Genomic DNA, 12189 nt, shown 5'->3' with positions numbered 1-12189 from the left:
ATAGGTAGATTGGTTGCGTATACTGGAAGTTGTACAAAATGTTGCTTATTTGCGTGTTGGGTGTATGTATGCGATGTGTTGTAGAGAGCTCCTTATTCCGCGGCGCAAGGGTGCTTATATAGACAGGTAAGCTTGAGGATATTCAATGTCTAGAATGTCAGCTGCACGTTCGCAACGCGTACATATTTCAAATAAAAGACCGTGAGTAGCGAGCTTTGATCGGGGAATGGAATCGGAAAACGCTCAAAAGAGTACTGCGGTATCCATGGAAGCGACATATGAAGCGCTATGCAAACACAGATAACTTGTCCTTGAAGCTTGCAGCAGCGATCGCGGAGTTCGACAGAAGCTATGAATTTGCAGATTTCGTATAGATACCGTTTGATTAGCTCCTCAATCCAGAAGGCCGCTTGGGTAATGATGAACTGTGACAGTGACAACGACCTCTCTGCTGGGCGTTTGAACGGCAGATGTGAGCCGAGTGCGTCCTGGCGCGCTCGGTGAAGAGACAACGCTTCCAAGGTTAGCCGGAGAGCTAACGATGACCTCCATACGAATCTTTAGGGGAGTCATCTCGTGTCAGTCGCACTTAAGCTACCCGAATAGTGGTGGATACAATGAGAAAAGTCATCAATCGTGACGTGAGGATGTGTGCAGGTAACCGAGGCGGGCCATGCGATCACTTCAATGTTTCGTGTGGCGTTATCGGGCTTTACACTAAACTATATATGGAAAGGGCAGTCGCCGATAACGAACCTAGGATCTCGAAAAACTGGGGAGAGCGGGTCATGGCAAACAGAGATCTCGGTACCAGCGCCAGTCTTGTGGATGGCGAGATTAAGATTAATCCCCTAGTGTCTAGTATTATTTTAGAGGTATTAGGCATTAAAATATACTAATTAATTTATTTAGTCTTTATAGTATAATTTACTAAATTCTTTATATATTTTATACTTTTATTTATTTTTTACTAGTTAGCTTCTTTTTTAAGCTTATAATTTAAGTACTTAGTAATCTTAGAAGTTATAAACTTTATTTCTTAAGCTTATAAGTAACTATAACTAAGTATTAAGTATAAAAAATATAGCTTTAGTTTTAAGTATAATAATAGTTTTCTTATAAAAAGTCTTAAGTATAGTAATCTTCTTAAGTATAAGAGATCTAATATTACTTAAGTATATTAACTATAATTTACTTAAAATATAAGTAACTTTAAGCTTAATACTAATTATAATAATTAGTTCTTTATATTAAACGTATACTTATATATTTACTAAGCTAATAATTTTAGTATATATAAATTAAAGCTATTACCTAAAGTATAAGCTAAAGTTTAATTTTTATATAGTAATATTTCTATACTTATTAGTACTAGAGTTATTAGAGTTAGTAAGAGTAGTAAAAGATACTATAGTAAATATAATAATAATAGTAAGAATTTTATAGTAATAGAAAAGAACTAAGTATAGCGCGCGTAAAATTTCTACTTTTAGAAATAAGTAACTATAGTATTATAGAATTTATACTTATAGTTCTGCTGTTTTTGCTTTTATAGAACACACACTAAACATTACTACTTAAAACCCTAATAGACACCTGGTTGAGATTGATAGTGGAGCTCCGCGGTGATATTAGAGAGTGGAGAGGAGTTTGCAGCAAGCGTGCCAGGAAATGACGGTGCAGTTGCTCCTCCTGCGTAACCCTCAGCCTCAAGCGGAGCCACTGGTCTAGGCACTGCGTAGTGCATCTCTGTTGGTTTCCGTGCATTTGCCGCCGCTTATGTTCTACAATCGCATTCCGACGGAACGGCGAACCTATCAGACTCTAATCAGCTGAGCTGTTAGTGCATCTTGTTAGTCGCTGTCCAAGATTTATCGCTACACGGCCATGCCGAAGGAACAAAACCATGCAAGAACAGGGTCAGGCAAAGTCGCGCGACAAGGCTACTGGCTATGCCGTCATCAGTCGGTGGCACCCAATGAGATCGGATCAGCTAAACCTCTGCCGTCTTGGACATGAGGGCCGTTGAACGGACGAGGCTTGGATCAGCACTTAGATCGTAGCGCCTTCGTCGCTTAGATCCGTTTCGCCAGTAGTTGACGGTAGCGTGAAAGGGCTACTCGTTCCCCGCGTACGTATAATACCTTGTCCCACGGTACCGGCCCTGTAAACTGCCATTACCACGAGGCGACTCACTCTCACCCAATCTACGCGCAGTCACCTGACAATACCCTGCCCTTGACAGTAGCTTGCCCTGCCGCCGTCAAGATGGATGTCAAGCAGTCGGAGCGCAGCCCTGCGCACCTCAGCGATGAGGAGAAGATACCCGTCGAGCACCCCGAGAATGCGCGCGCTAAAGTCGAAATCCCCATCTACAACGACGTCGAACGCGTCGACCAAACCGACTTGTCTTTCGCTGCGATCCTCAAAGGCACAGCCGCAAACCCGCTCAACACCTTTGAGAAGAAGGCCGCCCTCATCAATGTCGAGCTCGATAAATTTGGAATGGGCAGATACCAGATATGCATCTGGTTCCTCTGTGGCTTTGGATACTTCCTTGATCTCGCCTGGTCACAAGGTGTTGGTTTAATTGCTTCTGCCATCTACCAGGAGGTGAGTTAGGCCAGACAAATCGGGTACCGTGAACTAAAGCATTTGCAGATGGGAGTTTCGGACGAACACACTGGAGATATATTTGCAATTGCTAACGCAGGACTTGCTGTCGGTGCGCTCGGCTTTGGTCTTGCTGTGGATATCATCGGACGCAAGTGGGCTTTCAACTTGACTTGTCTCATTACCTCCATATTCGGACTCTTGCTGGTATGTCCATGAAGCCGCAATATCGATTACTGGTAATTAACAATATGGCAGGCCGCACCCAAGTACAACTACCCTGCGATATGCGCTATCTACTTCCTCGCTTCATTGGGCCTCGGAGGTAACATACCTATCGATGCGACCATCGCGCTCGAGTTTCTACCTCATAACCGCCGCTTCCTTGTCGCGCTTCTTTCCATGTGGCAGCCCATTGGTGTGGCCATTGCCTCTTGCATTGCCTACGGCACCACTGGCCAAGCTAAATGGCGCTGCGATCCCGAAGCGCCGGCTTGTCCAGACGTCGAGCCTGGAGTTGCTTGCTGTACCGTTGACAGTAACATGGGATGGCGTTACACTGTCATAGTGCTTGGCTGTATGACCTTGGCCGTCTTTTTCCTTCGGTACTTCGTCTTCACTTTCCATGAGTCCCCAAAGTTCCTGCTTGCGCGAGGAAAAGAGCAGGAGGCCCTTGACGTCCTTCACAGGATTGCGAAATTCAACAAGCAGCCAGCTCCAACGTTGACTATGGAGATGTTTGCCGCCATAGATGAAGTATCGTCCAATGCCACGTCAAGCGCACGACTTTCCACTGAAGTACCTCGAACTACCCAGGCTACTCAGGCTACCCCCGAGAAAGGCAATGGGCTTCAGCGCCTCAAGGGCATTTTCACCAAAAAGCGGAATGCCACATCGAGCGCACGAAGCTCCCCTCGAAGTACCAAGGATACCACCAAGAAAGTCATCAAAGGATTCGGCAAGGAGCTTACGCGCCTCAAGGGCATTTTCACCAACAAGCTGACCGCTTTCACTTTCGTCTTGCTTGCGCTGGCATACATGGTAAGCAGCTTGACTTTCCATCATTATGTTGCCTACTAACAAAGACAGGGAGACTACTGGTCCTTTAACCTGGCGGGTACCTTCCTCCCGCTTATCCTGCTACGCAACAACGTCGATGAGGGCCGAGGAACTGTGAGCGACACCTATGAGCAGTACTTGATTATCTATTTCCCAGGTATCATAGGTGCCATTTTAGCTCTTGCGTCCATTCAGCTGCCTCTTGTGGGTCGAAAGTGGTCACTGGTCTTTTCTGCCCTTTGCCAGGGTATCTCCATGGCAATGTATACTCAGGTGTCTTCGACCGCTGCTTATGTGGGGTTGAACGCATTGGAGTACATTATGCAAACCGTAAGTGACGATTTCCGAACTTATCGTTTCCAATACTGACATGTGTTTAGTATTTCAATGCGGTCTTGTACGCGTCTGCGCCGGAGCTCTTCGACACTGTCTACCGTGGTAGTGTGAGTGGCATGCTTTCTTGTCTCGGTCGTATTGCAGGAATTGTCGCACCCTTTGCGGGTGCTCAGCTTCTGGCCGATCAGAGCTCTGGCATCCTCTGGCTAGGCGCTGGTGGTATTTGGCTATCTGCACTATTGATGTGCTTTTTGCCTGTGGAGATGAAGAACAGGCAGATGTTCTAAGGAAGTGGATCAAAAAGATCCCTTAAAAGTCGGCTTTGATACACGCCATCGACCAAAATTTACTGATACCCCATGCATACGCATAATGCAATACAATTCACAAACGCAACACAAGCTCGGAATCAAACTTGCCGCGCTGTGACCACACCGATCGCGTCGAGCCCCGCTAAACCAGTCGTGTACTAGCGTGAGCTTGATGACGTATCTTGCGCCCCCAACGCTATGATGCCGTCGGCTTTGCCTATCCGCAACACCACCTTTCGTCTTGTGCTTCTAGCCTGCATCATGCAGTTTATTGCTTTTCCTAAGCTTGGCGCTCTCAACCCTCCGTGCGGATGAAGATGCACTTTGATGTCTGCTCCGTTCTACTTCATCGTTGTTTCGCATGACGGATACCTTCGTTGGTAACAAAGTCGGACTTTCATGTTATAATCTTGCGGCGCACAACCTTGATCATGAATCACGCTAGCTGCAACACCGGGATCTCACAAGCCGGCGCGCTTGCCTCGGAGCACAAGAGCAGCTATCAGCGCGGCAGCAAAACCGCGACATGTCGGTCTAGTGCGAGCCAAGAAGACCTTACCAAGGGCGGCTGCAACTTGTATCCCATTTTACAAAAGTGTTCCAGTAAATCATCTTTTAGTTGGGAGTATACATCATCTTTAGAACTGTATATTTATTAACATCTGATAGTGTGTATGCAGCACAATGCGAGAAGCACAAGTACAATTCTTATCAACACGTCTAAAGGCTGAAATGCTTCCATACTGGCATTAGTACTCTTCTTGTGCTAAACTTCTAGGACCACGGACTATTATCTGACCAGGCTCTTCTTCGAGCAGTTTAATGCCCGTCATATCGTACCCCCCAGCCTTTGAGTCAAAACGCTCGTACCAAAGATGCGCTAACCTGAACGAGTCAAATTTAACAACATCACTATTTGTGGTTGCATGGTCTTCGTTATGGCTCACTAGAAGCTCGTTTCTTAGCATTGAAGTGCCATTTCCAAATCGTGATCCGGTAAATTTTTCAAGACTTCGAAAAGCGTCGATGCGATCACGAGTGTTCCGTCTGCAGCTCAGGCGCCTTGGGACCTTCCTCAGCACTAACGGGCATACATGCGGGTAAGGCTTCCGACAAGTGTGTAGTGTCGCTATATATGCCAGGACTTCCTCTTCGACAGAATCTGTGAGGCTCGGTTGCGGAGTAAAGTCTCCAGATGCGTCTTCTTCGGTACTAGGTGCGTCTGGCTTCTCTAGAGACTTGAAAGTCCAGCCTGAAGTTGCGTCCCACCGGACGCCGCAGTTCTCATTGTCCCAGTCCGACAAGGCATCTTCTTTTTCGGCCAACTTCTCCACCGTTTCGGGCTCGTCTAGTATCAGTCCATCTGGACATTGCTGCAGAAGTCGCCATGGAAGCGCAAAGACCATGTTTGTGCTGAGTTGGTCCCACTGGCTGAAGGTAGCGCAGCCTTTTTCGATATCTTTCACAATGACAATGTAGTTGTGGGCTGTCATGTTTCGATGGATCATGGTAGACAATGTTAACCGGTTGTGTAGATGCGTGATGGTCAAGAGAGCTTCTATGTAATCATGATATAGCTTGAATAGGCCCATGGGGGTTTGCTAGAATGCGGTATGCATGAACAATGGGTTTTCACTCAGCTTGGAATGATACTGGTGACGACCGTGCGATACTCTCCGATATTCTCAACATTGTATCGGCACATCTCATTTGGTGACCTCGAAGACATGCTACCACTTCCGACTCGTAACAACCCTGGTATAAATGGCTTTTGCGGTAACGATGAGTTCAATGTCGTAGCCTCGCTATACGAAGTTACTAGGCGATCCTGGCTCACACTTGATCGGCTACACAAGACGTTGCTGCCACACACTACAATGAGGAAACTGAAAAGGTGCACTGCAGTCTACAACAGTACAAAAAATGTGGAATACCAATATGTAAGCGGGGTGTAGACTTTTGGATCCTTCATCTCCATGTCATTCTCCGCTCGAGGCTGATATGTATTCATTTACTTGAACAGGATAGAGCCACCAAAATGTATCGATAAGAGTCGTATTTGTGTTCCTCGTAGATATATGAGGAGTTGTCAAAAAGGTAAAGCTCACGACGGGCATGGAGAGACACCAATCAATTCACTTAGTGGACCTCATAGAATGCGCCAGTTCTCTCTCAACCAGGATAGGTGAAGCAAGAGTCTTCGTGGCTCCGCAGTCTGTAACGTGAAACCTGAATTGGCTTGGTGAATGTGTGAAAAAGCATTGGCTTCCGAACGCACAAACACTCAGTGTACCCTAAACCTACTAGGCTAAGCTTCTCGTACTCACGGCTTTCTGATCGATCAAATCACACCCGCTCGACCTATTTCACAGCCACAGGAACACAACTTCAATTCCACGAACATACAAGCGCCCGTTCTCACATTTTATCGCCCTGGAACTGTTCAGGTCAAAGCTGACCAGATGAACAATCATGCGATGCCCAACCTAGAAGCCCCCACTGCGCCTCCGTCTCCTGGAATTCCAGCCGCCCAAATCAAAGATTCACCACCTCCACCCAGGCGTCAACCACCACCTGTGCCAAAGAAGGCCATAAAGGCCGATAAGTCCACGTGTGGCATCTGCTATCAACGAGTAGAGCTAAAGCCCAAAGCCAAAGCAAACATTCATTTCAACAAGTGTTGGGAGGGTCTAAGAGAGAAGGCGAAGGAACCGAAGAGTCAGAATGCGAAGAATACCCTGGAGGAAAACGAGGTTAGAGACAGCGACGAGACCTCGTTGGAGACGCTGCAAGTCGAGAACAGCGAACTAGATGAGAGAGAGGAACCATCCACACCGATACCATCATTCTCACCAGACCTGGAAAAAACATCCTGTCTCCTTTGCCACAGGGACCTATGGGGTATGAAAGATCTCGACGCCTTCGACCACCGCTTGATCTGCCTCAAAATCCTCTCCCCAGCTCGCTGCCCTGTCTGCGAGGTCTCCTTCAGAGAACTTCCCGAGCCATGCGATGACGTCCTCTCGTGCGAAAGTAGTGGCTGGCCAATTCATACCATGATCTGGCATCTACACGCTTGCCAGAACGACTGCCATACTTGCCCAGAGGCACAGGTCGACTGGACAGCCTTGATTTCTCGGCGGGCTGGTCGTACCGAAGTAGCGCAGAGAGTCTTCTGGAAGAGTATAGGAGAAAGAAAAGATTGGGGTCTGCGCAAACACAGGGACAGCGTGAAGACCAAGAAGAAGTCGGGGTTAGCGCGTGAGGATGGGATATATCGGACAAAGAGCTCGCCGTTGCGTACTTCGCAGATAATCGTTCCTGCGCGTGAGTCACATAGTGAGTCGGAGATCGAGGTAACGAGGGCGGAGAAAGCTGTCGTAGCCGAAAAGATCCTTTTCGATCGGTTCATAAGGTCTAGCTTCTCCATAATGAAGCTCCCTCACTCCGCGAAAATGCGCACGGACTACAAACCTGAGGAAGTGCGAACGGAGGTACTGCCTCTCTTCGATTCGAAGACATTTTGGAAACAACTTTCGTACAAAGCGCAGACGCAATTGCTACCCAAGCTTGTACCTAAGCCACTCAACGTCACCTCTCCTACCAAGAAGAAACTACCAGCTGACCGTGCGCTCGCGGAAAAGTTTCCAGTTCCTATAAACAAAGACGAAGCGAAGTCGCAGCTTCGATTGTTAAGCAATCCGCTAGAACCTCTCGCTCCGATGACTTCCGCGGCGAACTCAGACGCGCTTCTTAAAGCACCACAGCGGTCCGCAATCCCCAAGAACAAGGATGAACTCAACGTTTTCCAAAAGAAGTTGTTAGATCTGTTGAAGCCTGTTGCAGACCAAGAAAGTGTCACGCTCCCTCGGAAGGTGCGACAGTTCCCAGAGATCACCCTGACTTGTCCACACGAAGAACCCGACAGTCCGCCTGCATCGGCTTCTTTGCTGCCTATGGAGCGGAACCAAGCAGATTCCGTTGTACGATCCGACGCGCCGAGCAGCAACAACGCGATGACCAGCGCCGCTACAGCAAGCCAAAACCCTTCCAGCAGGACGTCTTCACCGCCGAACGATAGCCCCTCGACCGCCACAACACCTCAACATAGCTCTCTCGATACAAAGAGACCAACCCCGCGGACTATTGGATCAAGTGAAAATTGGCGTAACTCGCCTCCCAACGCTCAAGAACGATTCAATAAATTGTTAAGAATGAATACCGCAAGGCCATACTACGGACGGTCTGCAAATCCGCTGTCTAAGCCAGAGCCACTTCCCAACGGCACAAGGTCATCTCCGCATCCGTGGCCGGCCAGCTTTGGCGAAAGAAGATCTATGGCTGCTGTCACTCTACCAGTACATGGTAAGCCGGCAAATCCTCTTCCGGAGAGCTCGCTAGAGTGGATGTTTTACAACTTCCGGGAACTTGACCGGGAGGCGGAGGTCGAAACCTATGTGTACGGTCGGCGTGGCGCCATTCCAGTTGACTTGAAGTCCAATATCCGTACTGTTATCGACCCTGCGCTGTCTGAGGAAGAGCAGATGGCGCAGAACCGGGAGTGCTGCAGAGGAATGTTCGGGAGCTTTGCCGAGACGAGCGAGTAGATAAATAGTGTAGAGTGAAACGAAGGTAAAAGACGTTGAAAAGAGTTGGGGTTCGAGGCGAGAGAGATTTAAGATTGCGCCCGGTCGCTGTGCGAAGTACAAGGAATAGAGTGAATCGTGGATACATGCAGAATAGATGAATCCTGACTCGTGTATAGACACGTGAAACTATGTATAGTTGAAGAATAACGAGCGTTTCATCATAACATCGTGACAATACTTCTGATAGCGGAAGTGAAAGAAGCAACACGCGTAGCGCACCCATGATGCGACCTTTGAACCCGTAATCTAAACCTTACTCTTCTCATCACCAACAACAAACACCTCGGCAGGCTCCACCTCAATCTCATCCGACGAAAAAGTCCTTGAGCGGCGGAAGACAGCTTCCTCGACTGTGTCATATACCATCGTGCCTTTCTTATTGACATCAGCCACATCGCGGAGCTTCCACCCGAACCTCGCGAAGCGCTCGCGAACACGGTCGTTTAACCCTACGAGTCTGAACTGCGTGTTCTTGCCACCATACGCTTCGATATCTGCTTTCAGGTCTTTGAGATGCGTAAGACCTGTTGTGTCGATATTATGCATGGCATACATGTCCAGCACGACACTGCGGATCTGGACAGGCTCTTCGAGGATTTCGGCTTTTGTCCGCAGACGCAAGGCGCGATCTTTACCGGCGACACTCCAGTTGCGGTTTGCGTGCGCAGCCTCTAAGGTTGCCACATCACCGGAGTTGAATGTCTGGACCGCATCGAGGCACTGCGTCTTGATGTGGTAGGCGTTGTAGAAGAGCATAGACTGGTGGATGCGGAATACTTGGGTATCGAGAGGAGTGGGATGCATACCGGGTTGGTGGCCGTGAGAAGCCACTTCGATAGACGTTATGCGGTGAACGCGGTGGAAGGCCATAAAGAGGAGGTGGTAGACGATGTTGAACCCGACGGCCGTGCCGATCCCAACTTCTGAAGAGACAAAGAGGGTGAGCCAGAAGGCTAGCATAGAGGTAGTAAAGTCGACGAGTGAGGTGCGCCAATATCCGTAGAAGACTTTGAGGGGGACTACAATGTGCCATACTGCCGTGACAATAATGGCTGCCAACGTGGCTTTAGGTATCCAGTATAGCGCTGGCGAAAGCTTGAAGATACTGAGGATGACGACACCACCTGCAATCAAACCATAGGCTGGAGACTTGACGCCAGACTCTGAGTTGACGGCAGTTCTCGACATAGCACCACCGACCGCCATGGAGGAGAAGAAGGAATTGAAGAAGTTGGTGAAGCCGAGATAGACCAGCTCTTGTGCGGCGTCGGTGACATAGCCATTCTTGCGACCAAAGGCTTTGGCGATAGCTAGATGCTCAAGCGCAGCTGCAATGAATGGTGCAATGCTTCGTGCGAATACCTTGCCGATAAGTGCCGAGTCTGGCATGCGAGGCGTTGCAATCCCATCAGACTTTACCTTGCTGAGTGCCCAGACAGGATCGTCATTCTCAAGGTCGATGTCCTTGTTCACTGCGTACGAGATGCCAGCGAAGAGAATGAGGACTACAGCACTACGACCAAGTGCTAGCAGCCATATGGCCTTGTTCTTCTTGCCCCACCGTTGCCCCATCTTTTGCATGAGATAGAGCAGGAGCAGGCCTCCAAGACCCACTCCGCATGTCGGACCGTCGTATTGTGGTATTTTAGCGAAAAGGTCGTGAATGATGTTCGCCGTACCGGAGCCGACAGTGATGCCGAATAGCGAGGGGATTTGGCCGAGCATGATGACGATGGCAGCTGCGGAGATGAAGCCGCTCAGAACAGGCACGGAAATAAACTCCAGCAGAAATCCTAGCTTGAGCAAGCCTAGCGTCATGGAGTAGATGCCGACGGACATAGCAACCGCGGAAGCGATAGCTTGTGGTGAGTATCCGTCTTGAGCAACATCTGCGATTATCTCCGCTGTCAAGAGACCCATGAGCGACGTAGGACCAGTAGACAGGTCTGTGCAAGTCTTAGTAAAAAAGGTTGCAATGAGTAGCAACGACTTACCCTTAGATGTACCCATGATCAGGTACAGAAAGTTAGGCAGCCAACTCGACATGAGTCCATACTGTCCGGGGATTGTCGCAATCTTCGCGTACGCCAGAGACTGAGGGATGAGCAGAACGCCAACAGTGATACCGGCTAATGTGTCGTTCAGTAGCCATCGCGGATTGTACTTCGGCAGCCATTGAATGATGGGCGCCTTCTGAAGTAGATATTGGCCTGCCACTGAAGGTGCGGCGCGGACAGCTTTCGTGCCATACCGTATCGTCCGCTGGAGGGTAGTATCAGTGGCTATCGCTTCTCGGCTTCCTTGAGCCTTCTTCCTGAGATACTCCATAGTGGGTTGGCAGATAGCAGGCAAAGCCAAAGCGACAAAAGATGTTTCAGAGCTAGCACAGTGCCTCGTTGAGCAGTGAAAGAGGCTTATTGAGGGTTACCCTAGAGCACGGCATATCAAAGATATACTCCGCACATCCTGGGAATCGGCGTTATCGACCACAAGGTAGCGTCCTGTCGATGAAACTGGGTCTCGAAGCCACAGCGCTTTAATTGAGCCTACTGGGTGGCCGGTCAGCACACCCACTCTCAACCGCTTACCCGCATGGAAACATGCTGGGAACGTCTAGGCGAAATCGCGTCGAGGAACTGCCAATCATGGCAACAAGACGTCAGCATGCCGGTCCCGCGATGTCCAATGAGGAAGTGAACTGCAGCTGCCATGTCTGATACCCTGCTCAAGTCTCGACCTTCCGTCTTGGACACCGAGGTGTGGGCGAGGAGGAGTGGAGATTTCGACGTAGTTGTGATTCGGCCTTCGTTTCGTAACACACCACTGAGGCGCAAAGACGTAGTCACGCTGTCAACACCAGCAGGGGCCGGTAAGATATTAGACAGGCGCTTGTCACACTGCCGATATGCCTAAGCAGAGGCAACCCAGGTTTGAGTTGCAACTAGCATCGCCCTCGGGCCCTACTCAAGCTTTTTGGAGATAACCGGATCGCGTACATCTGACTTAGTGGATTGGCAACGGCGAACTCAAATTGCATGGTAGAGGACTCTTTGTTGAGGGACAGAGATGTTTGGATAAAATTACCCCGCAATACACCTCATCAGCACCGAATTAGCTTCCGTCAGCCACCCCGCGCAAGGCTCGTTGAAGCCGCACACTAGCGCCTTGAATTAAGCTTTAAGTCAAGCTCCACGAATAGACGGCCAAGCATCCTTGTCGAG

General features: G+C 49.1%; 3 protein-coding genes across 3 annotated transcripts; 2 read left to right on the top strand and 1 right to left on the bottom strand.

The window, feature by feature from the left end:
• Positions 1–2268: 2268 nt before the first annotated feature.
• Positions 2269–4295, top strand: J4E84_004292 (uncharacterized protein; the record flags this gene model as incomplete). The annotated part of the gene is made up of 5 exons (XM_049386900.1): positions 2269–2613; positions 2662–2820; positions 2872–3654; positions 3703–4002; positions 4053–4295. The coding sequence occupies 5 exons, from the start codon at positions 2269–2271 to the stop codon at positions 4293–4295; spliced, it is 1830 nt and encodes a 609-aa protein (XP_049245670.1).
• A 2501-nt stretch (positions 4296–6796) lies between these two features.
• On the top strand, positions 6797–8926 carry J4E84_004291 (uncharacterized protein; the record flags this gene model as incomplete). Its single annotated transcript, XM_049386899.1, has 1 exon — positions 6797–8926. The coding sequence occupies one exon, from the start codon at positions 6797–6799 to the stop codon at positions 8924–8926; it is 2130 nt and encodes a 709-aa protein (XP_049245669.1).
• A 288-nt stretch (positions 8927–9214) lies between these two features.
• On the bottom strand, positions 9215–11296 carry J4E84_004290 (uncharacterized protein; the record flags this gene model as incomplete). The annotated part of the gene is made up of 2 exons (XM_049386898.1): positions 9215–10914; positions 10963–11296. The coding sequence occupies 2 exons, from the start codon at positions 11294–11296 to the stop codon at positions 9215–9217; spliced, it is 2034 nt and encodes a 677-aa protein (XP_049245668.1).
• Between the last annotated feature and the right edge of the window lie 893 nt (positions 11297–12189).

Source organism: Alternaria hordeiaustralica, assembly GCF_023758085.1.
Source record: "Alternaria hordeiaustralica strain BMP 2776 chromosome Unknown scaffold_6, whole genome shotgun sequence".
Lineage (NCBI taxonomy): Eukaryota > Fungi > Ascomycota > Dothideomycetes > Pleosporales > Pleosporaceae > Alternaria > Alternaria hordeiaustralica.
The sequence above is the reverse complement of the archived record's forward strand: the minus strand, read 5'-3'. Positions and strand labels throughout refer to the sequence as shown.